Consider the following 20,402-nt stretch of genomic DNA (forward strand, 5'->3'; position numbering starts at 1 on the left):
GGTTGTTTCATGTAGACCCTTTCTTGTAAAACTCCATTTAAGAATGCATTATTGACATCTATTTGCTGAATATCCCAGCCATATGTAACAAGTGAGAAGACCACTCTATTGTAGAAGCTTTGATAACTGGACTGAATGTGTCAGTGATATCCAGACCCGGTGTTTGTTAAAATCCCTTGGCCACCAAACGAGCTTTATATTTATCTAAAGATCCATCAGCTTTGAACTTTGTACGATAGATCCATTTACAATTGACAACATTCATGTTGACAGTAGGTGGCACTAAAGTTCATGTGTTGTTCTTCAATAAGGCTACATATTCAATATCCATAGCATTTTTCCAAGTTGAGATACTTAAGGCTTCTTTGACAGAGGTTGGAGCACACAAAATCTCATTTGAAGCAGCAGCAACATAGAACTTCGGTTTGTATATACCTGACTTGGATCTTGTTTGTGCATAGGATGCCCACTTGGTAAGACAGGTGCCTCAGGAGGGACAACATCAGTAGAATTAGGTGGTACCTCGAATAATAAAGAATCAGTAGAAGAAGCACTTACCTCAGTTGTGTCAAGAACATTGTGAGAAGTATGTACTACTTGAGATGATGATGATGAAGGATCAGCTGGATGTGGTGACACATGTTGACTAGAAATTGAGGGAGTGGACTCAACAGAAGAAAAAGATGGAAAGCTTGGTGGAGTTGGCTGTATAGATGAAGGAGAGGGTATGATGAATGCAGGGGCAGTAGAGTTGTGCCAAGGAATGGAGGTGGCATTTGGCTGTGAGAACAAGTGAGTGTATCGAAATTCAAGTTCTAGCAATGTATATACGACCAGTGGGATGTAGACACCGATACCCTTTGTGAAATGGACTATAACCAAGGAAGACACACTTTGTGGTTTTGAACTCAAATTTGTGATGACTATAAGGGTGAAGATATGAAAAACAAGCACAACCAAAGACTTTTAGAAAGTTATAGTCGGGTGTGATGTTGTACAAGCATTGAAATGGAGATTTATATTGACAAGTGAGTGTGGGTAGTCTATTTATTAAAAAGACAGCAGAAACACAAGCATCCCACCAAAAATGTAAGGGTAGATTTGCTTTTGCTAAGAGTGTAAGAGCTACTTCTGTGATGTGCCTATGTTTTTGTTCTACACGACCTTATTGTTGATGGGTGTGTGGGAAAGGGTGCCTAAACAAGATACCAAATTGTTGAAGGTGAGTTTGAAATGGGCGAAACTCTCCCCCCAGTCTGTTTGTAGACATTTTATGGGTGTCTCAAGTTGTTTTTCTACCATTGTTTTAAACAAAAAAAAATGCTATATGCTTCAGATTTTAGGCGCATAGGATAGATCCAGGAATACTTGGTGAAATCATCAACAAATAGAATGTAATATTTGTATCCTTCAGGTGAGGGATTTAGTGAGGGTCCCCATAAATCAGAATGCACTAATTGCAAAGGTACAGTTGTTTTCAGTGTAGAACTTGGAAAATTCATGAGATAGTTTTTGCCATATTGACAGGCATCACAGAAATCAGCAGGAGATTTTGAACAAGAAACTTGAATTTTATTAAGAACTTTTGTTAGAACAACATGAGAGGGATGTCCAAGTCGGTTGTGCCATAACGCAGCAACTCGAGAGGACCGGGTACAGTGGGAAATTTCATAAACATTACAAGAGGTATTACTACTTGTATTATTAGAAGCAGAGGAAAAATCACTGATATAGGTAGTAGGTGTTGGATTGAAGGGAGCTGAAATCTTGGTTGTTGTTGGAAGCACCAGCTGATAAGACCCTTCATTTAGGTGTCCCTAAAGTAGTACCCAGTTCGTAGCAATGTCCTTAACAAAACACAAGTTACGTGTAAATTCTAAAGAAACATTATTATCGGAGGTAAACTTAGAGATGCTGATGAGATTTTTCTTGATGTCAAGAACATGTTATACATTTTTAAGATGTAAAGGTTATGAAAGAATCACCAATATGATGAATATTAAGTTGAGAGCCATTACCTACAACCAATTTTTCCTTGCCTTTGTAGCTGATGGGAGAGGTGAGAGGATCAGTGTGAGTCGAGACATGATGAGAAGCTTCATTGTCCATATACCAAGTGTTGTCAGCAATAGTTGCAGGAGTGGCGAAGAGTGCTTGAGGAGTAGGATCAATAGACATGCCATCAGAAGGAGTGTTGTTATTGTTGATAGCTACATCACCTTGATAGCTCAGATCAAAGAGGTGATAACACTTCAAAGCCAGATGTCCCATTTTGCCACAAATTTGACAAACTGGTTTGTTTGAAGCATTGGTGTTGCCTCATGGTGAATAACTACAACCACCACGTCCTCTTGGTGGATAGCCACGACCACGATAGCCTTAAGCTGGAAAAGAGTATTGATTTCCACTTTTATTTGTGGAAGTAGCATAGTTTGCTGATGGATTTTGAAGATCCACAGTAGCTACAATTTGTTGATTCTCAAGCCTCATCTCATGATTTTGAAGATTGAACTGAAGTTCAAACAAAATGACTGTCTCTCGAGCAGTGAGATTAACCACAACTGACTCATATTTCAGACCTAATCCTCCCAGGATGTACAAAACAAGTTCATCATCTGTGATTACTTGTCCTGCACCCATTAAAGCATCAACCAAGCATCGCATCTTAAGAATGTATTCATCAATAGGTGCATATCCTTTTTTGGTCATTTGAAGATGATTTCATTGTTAAAGAATGTGAGCCTTGGAATTTTTGGAGAAGAGTTGAGCAAGTTCATACCAGATCTGAGCAAAGGAGACGCAATGAGCCACATGACCTAACATATTCTCAGAGATGGAGTTGAAAAGCCAGCTCATGAGAAACTGATCAAGCCGCAACCAGTAGGCAAACTCAGGATTTGGAATCTGACGAGAGTGGTCCAACGGATTTGGAATGGTTGCCGGAGGTCGACGTTGCTCGCCAGTGAGAAATCCTTCAAGATCATGAGCTCGAATGGTCGGAAGAACTTGAGATCTCCAGTACATATAATTGGTGCAAGTCAATCGGAGATTCAAAGGCGCCATGTTTGTTGGAAAAACTAGAGTTGGATGAGCATTCACCGGAGGAGTATTAGCTTGTGAAGTTGTTGGTGTAGCAGCTTGTGTGGTAGGATTTTCTTGAGGAAGATTGCTCGATGAAGATGCCATTGAAGAGAGAAGAAGATCGTAGAAGAGTCGAGAGAGTTTGAAAAAAAAAAACCTAAGCACTAATACCAGTTGAGAAATTGAAATTGAGATGAGAAATTTTGGAGAGAATGAATTTCTTATTGAAGGAAAGAGTATATATACTCTGTTACAGTCGATGCAAGGTGTGTACCTTGAAATAATTACAACAATTCTGTTATAACAGAATAACAAATTACAACTAATCTATTAACTAATTGCTAACTGATTTATAACTAACAGTAGTGTCTAACAGTATGAAATAGAATAGATGAGTAACAAAGTGATAACTCACTCATCTTGTCGTCAATGCTCGTGCGAGTATAGGCATAGTAGTCAGAGATCATGCTAGACAAGTGGTTGCTGGAATTTGTTTACCAGTTCAGGGACAGCGAGTAGAGTAGTTCATCCTGCATCCTTTTTGAAAGCTAGAGCTCTATTTATAGGCCTTCAATGGCTTACTTTAATCAAGATTCTTGTTATTGTTGTAGAATAAGAGTGTAAACTTGTGATGTAATGAGTTGTATTTGTAGTTTTGCTTTCTAATTCCCCTAACTTTGTTCTGAAACATGTATATAGTTTCTTTGACTCACAATATTGCTAACAAGGCATTAGGACTTATAAGTGAGATTATGTGGAATGGTAATATTCCACTTAATTTAGACTTGTAACTTCTTGAACTTATTTGTTTCTTTGTATAAATGGAAGTTACAGTTTTTTTTTTAAAAAAAAAGAAAAAGGTTTATAACTCACTTATTCCTATTCTTATCAAGAGATTTTTTTTCCATCTTTTATTACCATGAACTCTATTATAATAATCCAACTTAGAGTGTGGTGGTGTGTTTTGGGGGTCGGCTACTAATCACATGCTACATGCACAATCTCATTTATTCTATTTTTTTTTATAGCACATCACTATTTTTTTTAAACACAAATTTTTACAATACATCATATATTAATTTTTTTTTATATCATAATATAAATATTACTTTCTTAATTTTTTATTCATTCATTAAAATATAAAATTATGAAATACAAAAGAATATAAAAAGAAAAGAGATGTTAATTAATTTTTTTTAGTAAAATTGTTGAAATACTATTTTATTTCTTTATATATATTCTAGGTGAAGTTTGCATAGTATTTTTTAGAAAATGTATTAATTTATTTTTATTATGTTTTTTTAATTGTTATATAAAATTTAAATAAATAAACAATGTAATATATTATAAAAAATAACATAAATATATTAAAAAATATTAAACTAAAAACATTATTTATAGTTTTTAAAAAATAAATAATATGACAACTTTTTAAATTACAAACTATCCTAGTTGTCTCATTCAAGGTACAAAACATTCGGCCATGATAGTTTTTAAAGCACACTTCAATGGAGAACAAATTTATTTATTCTTGATAGAAAATGAATGTTATTCTACTTTATTATGTAGTTACATAGTCACACTCTTTGCACACATATGACATATATATATATCATGTATTTATAATATTTGTTATTATTTAATAATATATATATTTATATAAGTTAGATTAAGTAATAATTAAAAAAGAAAGACATGTTTTTTTTTAAATTACATAAATGATAAAAAATAGGATTATATAGTAAATATTATTATAATAATAATATTTTAAAATATTTGAATTTATATTAATATAATTATTAAATATCTATTCTATCATATTTTTTAATTGATTTTAAATGTATATTTTATTAAATATTTGTAAGATTCTAATAAAGTTGACACTAGACACTTTTTATATATAAAGATATATACTTGAAAAAACTTTATTATACAAAAAAATATTGAGAGTGCTCTAGTTAGGCCATTTTCATTCTTTGTGCTCTCTTTGTATACATTCACATTATTAATTAAGAAATTAAATCAACTTTCTTTTTCTTACCATTTTACCTACTTGAAAGTAGGGCGTATAATTAATTTTAATTTTTAAGTTATGCAACTTACATAACACAAGCAATATCCTAAAACTTTAAAGATGTACAAAACATCATTTTTAAAGAAAGAGTACCTTACAATCATGTTTAATGAATTTACATATGAAAAAAAGAAGAAGGAAATTATGAGAACAAAACAAAATAGACAGAGATGTGCTCACAAGTCACAATGTTTTTTTTAGGGTATACAAATAACAATGTTCAGTGTTCTCATAATTTTTTTTTATAATAATTGTATGTTTATTGTTATAATTTACATAGAGTTGATATTTTTAAATATTAATTTTAATTTTTTTATATATATAAATATATGTTCAAGATACTTTGCAAAAGAAAATTTTGAATTTATATGCATTTTTTCTAGTATACACTTTGAAAAAATCAGTAGAAATATATAATATAAAAATCATCTTGTAAAACAGTCGTAGTTAAATTATTATTTACAAAATAGCCTATATATTACTCACTACTTTTTTTTCTTCTAATACAACAGTCTTAGTTAATTATTATTTGCAAAACAACATATATATTTAACAACACTCACTACTTTTTTTTTTTTTTGGCTAGAAACTCACTAGTAGTTGTTGGATACACTATTTTTGCCTAAACAATCTTCAATAGACATTTTTTTTAAAAAAAAGTGCTAGTTTCTAAAACACCACCTTTAGAAAAGTTAGTTTGGAAAGCATTTATGGTATTTCTAAGACTCGTGATTAGTTTCACCAAATTTGTAAGAACTAAGATAACATATATTCTTACAGTTTATTTTGATATTGTATTATAGAAAATTGATAAAATTTAAATGATTAATATAAATAGGGGAATTGTAAAGTAGGATGTTAGTTTAGCCCTATTCGTAGGAGCATTTTTATTTTTTCCATGTACAGAAACTATAGTTCAAAATTTTTATATGACGATGTATATTGTATTTATAGTAGGCATCTCGTCAGTTTTAAAAATTTTGAGTACTTTACAATACTGAAAACAAGAGTTCACAATGGTTAATTGCATGCGTACACTACTACAAAAAAAATCTTTTTAGGGCCTAAAAAAGTTTTTAGGACTCACGGGCGCGAGCCCTCTATTTGAGAGCCTTAAAAACTGAAGTTTTTTAGGACTCTCAAAAGAATGTTTTTAGGGTTCGCATTATGAGTCCTGAAAAGTTTTATTTATAATTTTTAAAAAATTAATTGGTGGGTTTTGAAGCCCAAAGCAAGGTGGTGGTCGCCGGCCGAGACCCACGACGAAGATCAGGCGACGGCGTTGGCACCACCATTCAAACGTGGTGGTTTGGAAAACAAACTACTGAGTTTTAAAGCCCAAGCTAAGGGAAATGTCGTGGTGGCAATGGTTTAGTTTGAAATGGCTCAGAAAAGCTCGGATCTACGCTTGAAGGTTCACAAATCACCATAAATTCTGACGAACATTGACCTCCAACTCCAGTGACCATTGAGTCTGATTCTTTAGTGGGTTCTGAAGCCCAAGAAGCAAGGATTATGGTGGTTGTGGTGGTTCAGCTCGTGGTGGCTCGAGATGGCCAAAAAGTGCTCGAAAAGTTTGGGAGAAACCTAAAATTGCATAACTTCGAGTGCCCCGTTGAGGGCCTTAGGCCGCGCGTGAGATGCTGGTCTTCGGGGGTTGGGGGTTTCGGAGGATGACGCGTCGATTGGGCTGGCGCGTGGCGGTGGCTGGCGATGGGAGGGTAGCCGTTCGGCCCTGGTAGAGATGACGCAGTGAGAGAGAGAGAGAGAGAGGGAACTTCGAGAGAGAGAAAGAGGGATCTGAGGAGAGAGAAAAAGGGGCTGAGTGATTTTTTTTGTTTTTTTTTATATAGTTATTAATAAAATTTTAATTTTTTTTCTTTTCTGATTTAATATATAATAAAAATTTTGTTAAAATAAATTATTGAAACTTTTAGGACACACATAAGTTTTTAGGGCTCTCACTGCGTGTCCTAAAAGAAATTTGTTAAGGACTCTCAATGAGTATCCTAAAAAGTCCAGAAACTTTTGTTAAGAAAAAATCAAACTTTTAGGACACATGTCAGTTTTTAAGGTTCGCACCGCGTGTCCTAAAAAAAATTATTTAAGGACTATCAATGAGTGTCCTAAAAAGTCCAGGAGCTATTTTTATGGCTCGTATCTAGGTGAGTGCCCTAAAAAAGTGTCCTAAAAGCCTGTGTTTTGTAGTAGTGGTATAAAAAGAAGGCATGCGTGCAATTAACTGTTTAAATCGACATCGTAAATTATTCAAAATTTCTAAAATACTGGTGGGATGCCTATCATAAATATAATATACAACATCATATAAAAAAATTGGGTTATAATTTATTTATGTATCAGGATCAGAGATGCCCCTACCTACCGATAGTGATTAAACTGGAACCCCCATTATAAAATTTCCCCATCTTTATATGACATTGTATGTTAAGGTAAACAAGCATTAAATTCTTAAAAATAGGATAAAGAAACACTACAATTTTGGACAAGTTTTAAATAAGTTGAACAAACTTTGTAATTACATATGAAACCAAAATTGGCAATAATATCTATGACAAGGACAATTTGTAATCACCCACGTAAATAAAGCTAAAATAGTGATTCATGTATCATGGATAATTACACGTACTAATCTCCTATAAAAAATAATTAAAAAAATTGTTTAAAAATGATTTTTTTTTTTTTAAATTGTTTAAAAATGAATCTTAATTAAGTAAAAAGAAAATATAGAGCAAGTTTCCTTAACACAATGACAGGGCATTTGAACAAAAATGATTTCTAATTAAATTGTGTTAAGGAAACATCCACTTTATGCTTGGTAAACAAGGATGTAGATTGTTGCATAACGAATCCTCGCTAGTTGCTAAAGTTTAAAGCTAGATATTACCCTCACTACTCTTTCCTTGAGGCCCAACTAGGATCTAACCCGAGTTTTGAGTAAAGAAGCATATTGAAAGCTCAGAGTTTGCTGCGGCAAGGGTGTAGATGGTCTGTCGGATCTGGTAAAAGTATTCTAATGTTTGGGCAGCCTTGGCTTCTAAATGATACCAATCTGTATGTTGTGTCGTCTCACCTAGCACTAAATAACCAAACTGTAATGCCCTATGTCACTATGGCTGTTTCTTGGAATGACGACTGGTCCTGCAAACCAACATGAGTCTTTCCAGCGTGCTTTGTCCTCACTCGCACGCTCCTGCGAATTGTGACAGTCAGAATCCCATGATTCGCAGGGGAAAGACTGGGTAAAAAGTTGTACAATCCCACATCGCTTGGGAAATGTCAAGTGTGATGATTCTAAGACTGTGTAGTATGTGACTACACAGTTGAAGAAGGCTTAAATGGATTGATGGATACTACCTATGCCAACAAGATGCATCCTCTTTTCGGTAGCCCATCACTTGAGAACTCCAAAGTTAAGCGTGCTTGACCTGGAGTAGTTTCATGATGGGTGACCTCCTGAGAAGTTTTCCAAGAAACGTGCGAGTGAGGACAAAGTATGCTGGAAAGACTCATGTTGGTTTGTAGGGCCAGTCGTGTTGGAAGCAGCCACAGTGACATGAGGCGTTACAAATGGTATCAAAACCTTGACCCAGCCAGAACTGTGGCCAACGGGGACGTCGAACCCCTAAGGGGGGGGGGGGGGGGTGATTGTGACATATAGAATCTCGTGATCCGCAGGGGGAAAGAATGGGTAAAAAGCTGTGCAATCCCACATCGCCTGGGAAATGTCAAGTGTGATGATTTTAAGTCTGTGTAGGTATGAGACTACACAGTTGAAGATGGCTTAAATGGGTTGATGGGTACTACCTATGCCAACAAGATGCAACTTCTTTTCGGTAGCCCATCACTTGAGAACTCCAAAGTTAAGCGTGCTTGACCTGAAGTAGTCTCATGATGGGTGACCTCCTGGGAAGTTTTCCTAGGAAACGTGCGAGTGAGGACAAAGCACGCTGGAAAGACTCGTGTTGGTTTGCAGGGCCAGTCGTCATTCTAGGAAGCAGCCATAGTGACATAGGGCGTTACACAAACTGTGGATAGTCTGATGGTTGTTAATGATAAAGGATGAGTTTTGGATGTTCTTAAGGACCTCTTTGTGGAGCGGGATAAGAGTCTTATTGTTAGTATCCCCTTTAGTAACTCTGAGAGAAGCGATCACTGGTATTGGGCAGCTGAAACTTCGGGGTTATATTCAGTTAAGAGCACTTATCGTAGGCTTCAAGAGCAGTTTGCTAATTGGAGAGTGACAATAATTTGGGTTTTTGGCGCTCTTTGTGGAATCTGAAACTGCCTCCTAAAGTCAAAAATCTCCTCTGGCATGCTGCTAAAGGTTGCTTACCTACCGAAGCTGAGCTGCAGAGTAAACACGTGGATATTGATCTGCTTTGTCCTGTGTGTTTGTATGAAGCTGAGACGATTTTCCACAGCCTGGTTACTTGCTCAGGTGCTCAAGCTTGCTGGCATCAAGTGGAACGTGAGCTGTTGGAGTCTTCAAGATTGGATTTTTGTGATTGGCTGATTTGGGTGTTGCAAACTAAGTCTCATGATTGTGCTTGCATGGGTGGTATGGTGTGCTGGAGCATTTGGAAGGCTAGAAATGAGGTTGTTTGGAAGAATAGAGGGTGGAAAGCTGAAGGGATTGTTGTGTCAGCTAAGACTTATTTTGATCATTGGAAGATGGCTCAAGAGAACTCGGTGCAGTGGCAGTCCACTCATTCGGGCAGTGTTTCTGAGATTGTGCATTGGACTAAACCAAAACATGGCAGAATCAAAATTAATGTTGACATAACTCTTTTTGCTAATAGGGGTTCTTTTGGAGTTGGTTGGGTGGTGCGTAACGATGAGGGATTGTGTATTGATGCTTTTAACGTTCGTGGTGTGGCTTGGTCCAACCAATTGTTGCTGAGGCCGTGGGGTTGAAGGAGGTTCTGAGCTGGATTATGAGTCGGGTTTAGTTGATGTTGATCTTGAATCTGATTCTTCTGTGTTAGTTTAGGCCGTAAATGATCGATCTCCACTTTCTTCTCCATTTGGTTTGGTTGGGTTGTTCAAGATTGTAGGGATTTATTATCTTTGTGTATATTTGTAAAGTTTTGTTTTGTTAAACGATTTACGAATAAGATTGCTGTATTGCTAGGAGTTCTTATTCAAAGTGAGGTTGTGTTGTCAGGATTGAAGATTTCCTTGAAGAGTTGGGTTGAATTCTTTTTGGCTGATTTAGCATTTTAACACGATTCTTTCTTTAAAAAAAAAAAAAGAAATCTATTATTCAACAATAAAAAAATTTTGCAACTTGGTAAATTATCTCTGGAACATTCACTTATCTTGGGCCATCCGCATCAGATCACATCGGCGCGTGGTGTTAAACGATGATTATAAGCGTGGGATCCAAGATGTCAATCATCACCAACTTTTTTTTTTTTTTAAGTCTTTAATTTTGGATTCTCGCCCTACCACACCCTTATGCTTTCATAACGAAGTCATACCTTAATTGGCGCGTGGGTCCCCACACTCAGTAAGCCAGTTAATGCGCACTGGGACAACGCACCCCCGGTACTCCAGCAAACAAACTACTGTACCCCGTTTACCCATGATTTAAATTAATTATATATATATATTATGAGGGGTTGAATGTAAATATATATATTATGAGGGGCCAAAAAGGAAAATAAAGGGATAATAATTATTAATTAGTTTAGTAATGGTGACGAAAGACCGAGATCTTGAAGCCGTACCGTGTTTTATGCTCATTTATTCTGTGGGCAAACGACTTATATTTTCTCCATAAATATTCACTAATATAATAAATAATAATAATACAATCCATTGCTAAAGGTAAGGGAACAAATCTCTCTCTTTTTTTGAAATATATATATATTATTTATGTGATATTTATATACAGAGAGACTGAGGTATATAGATAGTGGAGCTCAGAAGACGAAACGGGGTGATTGGGAATCAGTACATGGAAAAGTTGTAATAATGGTATCCAAGATCAGAGCGTAATAGCTAGTTAGGGTTTTGCAGTCTTCTTCTCCACACATATTTTCGTGTGGTGGTGTGGTTTGGTTTGGATAATCACTGTTGCTTTTTTGTTTCTCTGAAATTGAAAAAGAGAAAGCGATAATTTCAGTGTGGGGGAAGATTTTGGTTGCTTTTTTATTTTAATCTGATTGATTCCGTTAGTTGCGAGATCTTGGACTAGTCTTCGCTTTTTCTGTTTTCGCTTTCCTCTCTCCGACTGGTAAGTGATCTGAAAATTTGACTATAATGATTCTTCAGTTTGAATAAATGTGGTATTGGATCCAAGAATTTCTGATATTGAGGAAAGAAATGGATAAGGAGTTTGTTTACTCAGTTTAGCTGAATTTTGTTTTAAGTAGGTGATTTTCATGCTTTCTTTTCTTCTATCATACCCTTTTGTGTAAGGAATCACGTATATTTGCTATAACTAGTATATTGTATATTGTGTATATTAAATAATATATGTATAACTATTATCAGGCATTTGAGATGGGTTTCTAAGTGATTTTAATTCGCACAACTTGGTGATTCGTTTGGATAATTTTTGGTTAATCATTGATATCTTTGTTTATAGAACAGATTTTGGTTCCCTAGCGCGTTTTTCAGTGGTTCTTTTTTGTGCAAGTGGTGTTAGACAGCGATAAAAAAAGAAAAAGAAATATCACTGGGTTATGTAGTTTTTGTTTAGATCAATACCCAATTAATTCTGATGCTTAAGAAATACGACATTATGGGTACATGCGAAACGAGGATCTGTGATGAGATTATTGTATGTGTGCATATGTTGAACTGCATTTGCGTTTTTCATATTTGAGTTTCTGTACATTTCAGGAGCTAGATGGCGAAAGGGAACACGTCTGATGGTCGGACGAGGAGCTCCATACAAATTTTTATTGTAGCTGGTTTGTGCTGTTTCTTTTACATATTGGGTGCATGGCAGAGGAGTGGTTTTGGTAAGGGTGATAGTATTGCTCTTGAAATTACTAAGAGTGGAGCAGAATGCAGTGTGGTTCAAAATTTAAGTTTTGATACTCATCATGGTGGTGATGCTGGAAGTATTGCTGAGTCCGAATTGAAAACTAAGGTTTTCGAACCATGTAATCCCCGTTACACAGATTACACACCTTGCCAAGATCAAAAGCGTGCCATGACCTTCCCGAGAAACAATATGATCTACAGAGAGAGACACTGTCCTCCAGAGGAAGAAAAGTTACATTGCTTGATTCCAGCACCTAAGGGATACGTAACTCCATTCCCCTGGCCAAAGAGTCGTGATTTTGTCCCCTATGCCAATGCACCCTATAAGAGTTTGACCGTTGAGAAGGCTATTCAGAACTGGATTCAATACGAAGGGAATGTTTTTCGCTTTCCTGGAGGGGGCACTCAGTTTCCTCAAGGAGCTGACAAATATATTGATCAGCTTGCGTCTGTGATACCAATTAAGAATGGTACAGTTAGGACTGCCTTGGACACTGGTTGCGGGGTATGTATGTTTCACTTTCTTTTAGTCTGTGTGATCTTCCTTATAATGTTATTGACAATGGCTGTACTTTATTTTAAGGTTGCTAGTTTGGGTGCATATCTCTGGAGTAGAAACGTTATTGCAATGTCTTTTGCCCCAAGAGATTCACATGAAGCACAGGTCCAATTCGCTCTTGAAAGGGGTGTACCGGCTGTAATTGGTGTTTTCGGTACTATAAAGCTGCCGTTTCCATCCAGAGCCTTTGACATGGCACATTGTTCTCGGTGCTTGATTCCATGGGGAGCAAATGGTGAGGATTGTATATGCTAAATCAAAACAATAAGGCATGTTATCTTAGCCGCTTTATTTTTTAAATTAAATTTTATTCTCTTTGCAGGTGGAATTTATCTGATGGAAGTTGACAGAGTTCTTAGACCTGGAGGATATTGGGTGCTTTCTGGTCCTCCCATTAACTGGAAAGCAAATTATAGATCATGGCTGCGTCCCAGGGAAGAACTTGAGCAGGAACAGAGAAACATTGAAGAAACTGCAAAGCTTCTCTGCTGGGAAAAGAAGTACGAGAAGGGTGAAATTGCTGTTTGGCAAAAGAGGGTGAATGCTGAATCATGCAGAAGCAGAAAGGCTACCTTCTGCAACTCTGCTGATCCAGATGATGCCTGGTATGATTTTTCACATGCAACCCAAGCATTATTTTGGTCGAATTTATATTAGATACCTTTTGCTGAATTCTTATGCAGCTAGCTTGCAAACTCTCGCTCGAAAATTTACAAGTTTGATTTCAGTTTTAATAATATGATCCATTATTAATAAATCTTTAGTATGTAAGTTTGCTTATTCCCGGTGACTATTAGGTATAAGACAATGGAGGTATGTGTAACAAAATATCCAGATGTTGACAGTCCAGATGAAGTTGCTGGTGGGGTACTGAAGCCCTTCCCTGCAAGACTTCATTCTGTTCCACCTAGAATTTCTAGTGGATCTGTTCCTGGTGTTTCCATTGAGGTATACGAGGAGGACAACAAAACATGGAGGAAGCATGTGAATGCTTATAAGAAAATCAACAGACTACTTGACACAGGAAGGTACCGCAATATAATGGATATGAATGCTGGTTTGGGAAGTTTTGCTGCAGCCATTCACTCTCCAAAGTTATGGGTTATGAATGTGATGCCTACCATAGCTGAGAAAAACACACTGAGTGTTGTATTTGAACGAGGGTTGATTGGCATCTATCATGACTGGTACTGTATTTCTAAGCTCCCTGTCCTGTCTTATATTTCACAGTTCTATTATGATCATCTTTAAAGTTCCCATCTATATCTTTTTTCTGTTAATGATAGCTGGTTAACATTTGAACTAGAGTGAGACTACATAGAAACAATTCTCTCATCCCAATGAAACCGTGTCCATTTTCTCTTTTCCCTGTCACCCACTTTAGGGAAATGAAAGGGACCCATCTTTTAGCGGGTTTCTCTGTATGGCTACCATGTCTACCTTCAAAATGAATCTGCTCATTTCTTAACAAATTTCCATTTCTGGTATGGCCGGTGTAGGTGCGAAGCTTTCTCCACATACCCAAGGACATATGACCTCATCCATGCCAATGGTGTTTTCAGTCTGTACAAGGACAAGTAAGTATTCCTTAATCAATTTATACTCTTCAAGTATTGTTTTTGGTCTCGTTTTTTTAGATTAATAGTAACTTACTGTATAATAGGAGCAACATTTTCAAAATAAATTAGGTGGCTCGGTCAATCCTGAAGTGATTTTGGTAAGGGCTAACCACTGAGTTTGGGCTATAAAACGAATTTCATTGACCAGTGAATTTCTAGACTGTAGTTTTCTCGGGCCCTTTGTTTCACCTACCTTGGTAATTTTGCTCAACATGTCCATGACATGATCAATCTCCAAAAAGGTGAACCTTAGGTTGGCTTCTTTTGTTAGTACAGATTTAAGAAATCACTTAATAAGCAAAGCAGAATAGTGTGCATGGGCACACCGCACATTTAATATTAGAATATTGTGACATAATGCAATTGCTGCTGTGGATAATCACAGTGCTTGGCTCTTAAGATCTTATCTTCTCCTTGATAAACTAGAACCTATCATTTTTCTTATCTTCGTATATTTGTTTTTACGTTGCCTCTGTAACTCATATATGTCCACAAACTCAGATGCAATGCAGAGGACATTCTTCTGGAGATGGACAGGATTTTGCGGCCAGAAGGTGCGGTAATTTTCCGGGATGAAGTCGATACCCTAATTAAAGTGAAAAAGATAGTTGGAGGGATGAGGTGGGATACTAAAATGGTTGACCATGAAGATGGACCCCTTGTTCCTCAGAAGATTTTGGTTGCTGTCAAGCAGTATTGGGTTATAGATGGAAACTCCACCTCCACGCAATGAAATGCAGATTAAGGAAAAGCCTTGGCACAAGCAAATTCTCTTCATCTCAAGTGTGACACACTTTGGCTATTTCCCCGGAGCATTTTTGCTCGACGAGAATGTTAACAAGAGATGAGCACAAGCCATACGATTCATGTACGCGCACCACTAGTATCATTGCCTATTTATTTATGCTAGCTTCTTAATAGACTTAACTACAAAGTTAATGTGTAAGATTTATGGTATTAGTTCATTTTTTATATGGGTAAAATATTAATCGCACGGTCCCTTAAAATTTAATTTGTTATGTAGTGATACTGCCTACCGTACGTCTGAAGCCATGCAAAATAGTACTAGCTTATCACAGTGAAACAGAATTTATTTTTCAAGACTTGGCTCAGTTCAAAGCTAAGCTCTGTAAGTTGCTCTAAGTTACATTGACAGCTGAAAACAAGATTATGAAGAGGAATTAGACTGTACAAACTTTTAGTACAAAAATATACCAACCCCATTTGACTGAGCCAAGTCTAGGGAAGGGAGAAAAAAAAAGTTGAAGGTCGATCGCTCATATTAGCTCACCTAGAAGTTGGGTGGCCAATGATTAGCCTAATTTCCCTTTTATTTACTTGCCATAAATATTGGAAATATCTTAGGCAGGGCTTTACTTTAGAACCTACCCGTCAGATTTTTTTTTTTGTGATTGCTGTGTTCAGAGAAGTATAGGAGCTTATATGTGATAAATATTTTGTATAATTTTGTTAGGGATTATACTTTTTGATTCTGTATTTTGAGACTTTGTGTTTTGTAAAATGATTCAAATAGACTCTTAAACTCAATTTTGATCAAAGTTTTTTGAATTAAAATCACAAATAATTTATCAAATTAACAACTGAGGGTAAAATCACAACTATTCTGCTTAACAATTGTGTTATATTCATTTTTTGTTCATCAAAATTGAGTTTAGGGGTCTATTTGAATTATTTTACAAAATACAAGATCCAAAAAAATAATTTGTCAAAATACAAAATCTAAATAAGTAAATGTACAAAAGACACGGTCAAAAGATGTATAGTTATTTTATTGGTCAAACTCTTCTAACTATTTTGGGTATACTTTTTTTTTATGGGTTAATATGTCCTCAATTGTTTTTTTTTTATAATTTTTGTAAGAATATAACAGAAGTATGGATACATTAATTTATTTATTAATTTTAATAAAACCCTTTGAAATTTTATTGGTTTTGTTTTCCAAATTTTCAGAGATAAATATAATAAAAAAGATTGCTCCAGTTGGCATCTATCCACTATCTAATTAAACTAATTATATTTCGTAATAGGGGTGAACAACGGTCGGTTTGGGCAGGTTTTAAGAGTTTTAAAATTCAGATTTCAATTTTTTGGTTTTTAGTGTGACAATCCAAAAACCAACCGACCAAAATTTGTACACAAAAAAACTGACCATTTTAAACCTCAATTTAAATGGTTTAAAATGCCCAAAACTGAGTTGCAATTTTTCTTCCTTAGAAAAACAGATTGTCATTTTGTTTTAAAAAAACTTTGGAATCCATTAATACTAATTTAAAATTTGAAAAGAAATCATTGAATCTATTTATATTTAAATTAAAATCTAAAAAAAATAATAGAAATCCATTAATATTAAACTAGAAAATATAACTGTATTCCGCGCAGTCTTTTGTAATTATTAAAACATATATATTTTAAAATATTTTTTGGGAGACTGTGGGGTGGTGATTCATTTTGACCATACTCGTACAACATGTTCTTTATATAGACACGTGAAGACATCTTGACCATAATATTTTATTTCATGATGGTGTTCACTATTATTGTATAGCGAACCTCCTGTAGAATTTTTCGACAAATTTTAAAGTACTGAAAACAAAGTTCAAAAAGCTTGTTGTACATTTACTTTTATTTATTATTATTCTACCCTTTGTGTAGTTCTTTTTATAAAAAGTCTAAATTATATATAAGAAAATTTATATTTTGTGTAAGAATTATTTTGGCCAATTACCTGTTTCAAGTCTTTATTTTTAAAAATTAACTTTTAGATCTCGTGTTTTGTCAAAATAATAAAAATTAGAATTGATAGATTGATTATTTGAACACTGCATTTTTGCTCATTACCCGTTTTGACCCTATATTTTTTAAAATGAACCTTTGGACCATGTATTTATTTAAAATGTTCAAACTTCTTATGAAAATTAAATTATATATTTATATAATTTTTTGTTTTCTGTAAGGGTTCACACTATTTTGAACCTTGTATTTTAGTCGATCACCTATTAGAACTTTTATTTTTACAAATTAACTTGTAGACCTCAATTTTTGTCAAAATATTAAAATAGAAATAGATAAATCTATTATTTGAACACTATATTTTGGCCGATTACTCATTTTGATTGTTTATTTTTAAAAATTAACATGTGGATCATATATTTATTCAAAATGTTAAAAATTATTTATAAAAAGTAAATTATATAAATATATATAATTTATGTTTTCTATAAGGGTTCACACCATTTTGAATCTTGTATTTTAGTTGTTTACCAATTTTGACCATTAATTTTTTTTTAAAATTAACTTGTGGACCTTGTGTTTTGTCACAAATTAAAAAATAGGAATGTAAAAATAGATTATTTGAACCACGTATAATTTGGTACTATTATGTAATTTTTAATTAATTTTTTTTTAGTATTTTTCAATGATTAAGTAGTTAGGATATTTAAGTAAATTAAATTAATATGTATATATATATTAATATTTTTAATTGTTAAGATATTTTAGAAAATAGAAAATGAATAAAAATTAGATTAAATGAGAAAATAGAAAGAGTGCTTTGAATAAATTTTAGAGTCTCACATAATCTTCTCGAAACTCTCCTTTATATATAGATATAGATATAGATATAAAGATATAGATTTAATATTTACTGAATTACATAGCGAAAAGAAAAATTGAAAATTTGGTACGTGGGTTCTTTAAAATTCATATATACAGTGTAAATCGATATACTCAGAGTTTACTTTCTTTAGTGAAAATAATAATAATTAGAATTTTAAATAAAAATGACAGCATCAAGCGATTCAACACCCAATAATAAATTTTAATTCTCATTAATATTCAGGTATTATATGTTCTTACCAATATCAAGGTAGTTCTCTTTTTAAGGAAGAGAACTGCCTGCAAAAGCAACATATTATTTTGTAACGGTATGCTTTTATGGGTTAAAACTGAAAAAATTAATAAAATATTAAAGAAAATAAAAAATTAGATACTTTAGATTGTAAAATGTTAATTATAAAATGATATAATAATATAATAAAATCTAATTGTGATAACTGTTTAGTTAAACCATATGTGACCATTCTCATTGATATCTCTTTCATGCTATTATTATTAGATAACTACTGTTACGTATGACTATATTAGAATCAATGTATTTATAAGTATGTGTATTAATTTGGTTAATTCTGTTACATTTGTTGAAGGGTTGATGTACGTATATATGTATGTATATTTTTTTTGGGACACAATATAAAATTATCACAAAATAGTAAAAATAGATTGTAAAAAATATAGGATGTCACATTCTCATTTATATATAGATATAGATATAAATATTTTGTAAAACTATGCACTTTGGAATAAAAAAACATAATTATAATATAATAAGAAAAATAGATATATAGATAATTGAAAATTATTACGTAATTTTTAATTGATTTTTTTAGTATTTTTCAATAAATAAGTAGTTAAGATATTTAATTAAATAAATTTTTAATCAAATTAATATGTATATATATTGATATTTTCAATTGTTAAGATATTTTAGAAAATAGAAAATGAATAAAAAAATTAGATTAAATGAGAAAATAAAAAGAGTAGTTTGAAGAGATTTTAGAGTGCCACATAATATCCTTGAAGCTCTTCTTTATATATATATATATATATATATATATATATAGATTTAAAATCTAGAACAAAAGATCATTGGAATCCATTTGTATTAAATTTAAAATCTAAAAAAAGGATCATTGGAATCCATTTATATTAAATTAAAAAATTAAACAAATGGTTGTTTTGTTAACTGATTAATTAAAATCCAAATGCATCAAATAAACAAAATATAAAATTAAACTCCATAACAGTACAAATTATAAACTAAATTTTACAACATATAATCACATCATGATAAAGTCCAAATAACAACTACAAATATAAGTCCACAAAACATATTTATAAGGTAAATTACAAAATCTAATTTAAAAAAACACAACCCAAACTCTAAAATGACAAAAACAAATAAATAAATAATAATGCTGAGAAAAGTTAAACTGCTAATATTAAGTTACAAAACTATTTAAGAATTCAAAACATATCATCAATATGAATCATAGATCATAATAACAAATATTATTTCAAAAGTATAATAAGATCACTTCTGTATATTTTTAGTATTTTGAGTGCCGAAGTATATATTTTTAGTATTTGAACATATAACATAAGAGAACATCCATTTAACATTAACAAATTATATACAAATAATAGTTAGCCAACTAAGTCCCTGTAACCAACTAAGTCCGTGTAATCCATTCCAAAGCTAAGAATTATTAATCAGCTTAAAAAAAGCTAAGAATTATTAATATATAGAATTCCAATATGGCAAGGGAAATTTCATGTTCTATGCATAACATAGTGAAATTTTTTAATATGCCAAGATAAAGATTCCTCCCACTAATGTACCCCTTATCATATTTTGGACAAAAATACTTCTGGTATTCAAACACTCCCTCTCTCTCTCTCAGTCCGAACTCTCTCTTTGTAACGTCTCTCATTCTTTCACACTTTCACTCACTCACTCTTTCTCTCTCTGATTTTGTAGATCTTGAAAAAATACCAAAATTAAAAAAAAATAATTTGAAACAGACATTTGAGTGAAAAGATATGAACCTCCTAAGTTTTCGTCAAATTTCAGTATATGCATCGAAATTGCATGGAAAAAGCATTGTTTTGGCCAAAAATGAAGTTTTCATGATTGCATCGCAAAAATATCGAAACCCTATTGATTTTGCATAAAAAAAAATCGTTTTGGCCAATAATTAAGTTTTATTGATTGCATCGCAAAAGCATCAAAACACCATTGATTTTGCATCGAAAAAACATCGTTTTGGCCAAATATCAAAATTTTCATGGTTGCATTGCAAAAGCATCGAAACACTATCGATTTTGCATCGAGATTGCATTGAAAAAGCATCGTCTTGGCCAAAAATCAAGTTTCATGATTGCATCGCAACAACATTGAAACACCATCGATTTT

At 33.4% G+C, this 20,402-nt stretch overlaps 2 protein-coding genes across 2 annotated transcripts; both read left to right on the forward strand.

Annotated features, from left to right (window-relative positions):
• The first annotated feature begins 3,770 nt into the window (after positions 1-3,770).
• Positions 3,771-10,090, forward strand: LOC133824926 (uncharacterized). Its single transcript, XM_062257942.1, has 2 exons — positions 3,771-3,843; positions 9,471-10,090. The coding sequence occupies exons 1-2, from the start codon at positions 3,771-3,773 to the stop codon at positions 10,088-10,090; spliced, it is 693 nt and encodes a 230-aa protein (XP_062113926.1).
• A 924-nt stretch (positions 10,091-11,014) lies between these two features.
• Positions 11,015-15,362, forward strand: LOC133823055 (probable methyltransferase PMT2). The gene is made up of 7 exons (XM_062255631.1): positions 11,015-11,414; positions 12,026-12,677; positions 12,756-12,966; positions 13,054-13,336; positions 13,529-13,918; positions 14,231-14,308; positions 14,852-15,362. Exons 2-7 carry the CDS (start codon positions 12,033-12,035, stop codon positions 15,081-15,083), a joined length of 1,839 nt encoding a protein of 612 aa, XP_062111615.1. The 5' UTR covers positions 11,015-11,414; positions 12,026-12,032; the 3' UTR covers positions 15,084-15,362.
• Positions 15,363-20,402: the final 5,040 nt, after the last annotated feature.

The sequence above is a fragment of the Humulus lupulus genome, chromosome 3 (assembly GCF_963169125.1).
Source record: "Humulus lupulus chromosome 3, drHumLupu1.1, whole genome shotgun sequence".
NCBI lineage: Eukaryota > Viridiplantae > Streptophyta > Magnoliopsida > Rosales > Cannabaceae > Humulus > Humulus lupulus.

What these genes read in the sequence shown, in the direction of transcription:
- LOC133823055 (XM_062255631.1), top strand. Translation starts at nt 12,033, where the DNA reads ATGGCGAAAGGGAACACGTCTGATGGTCGGACGAGGAGCTCCATACAA. An exon ending in CCTTGGACACTGGTTGCGGG is followed by an intron (nt 12,678 to 12,755) that starts GTATGTATGTTT and finishes CTTTATTTTAAG; the next exon opens with GTTGCTAGTTTGGGTGCATA. An exon ending in TTCAGTCTGTACAAGGACAA is followed by an intron (nt 14,309 to 14,851) that starts GTAAGTATTCCT and finishes CCACAAACTCAG; the next exon opens with ATGCAATGCAGAGGACATTC.
- LOC133824926 (XM_062257942.1), top strand. Translation starts at nt 3,771, where the DNA reads ATGTATATAGTTTCTTTGACTCACAATATTGCTAACAAGGCATTAGGA. An exon ending in AAGTGAGATTATGTGGAATG is followed by an intron (nt 3,844 to 9,470) that starts GTAATATTCCAC and finishes TGCCTCCTAAAG; the next exon opens with TCAAAAATCTCCTCTGGCAT.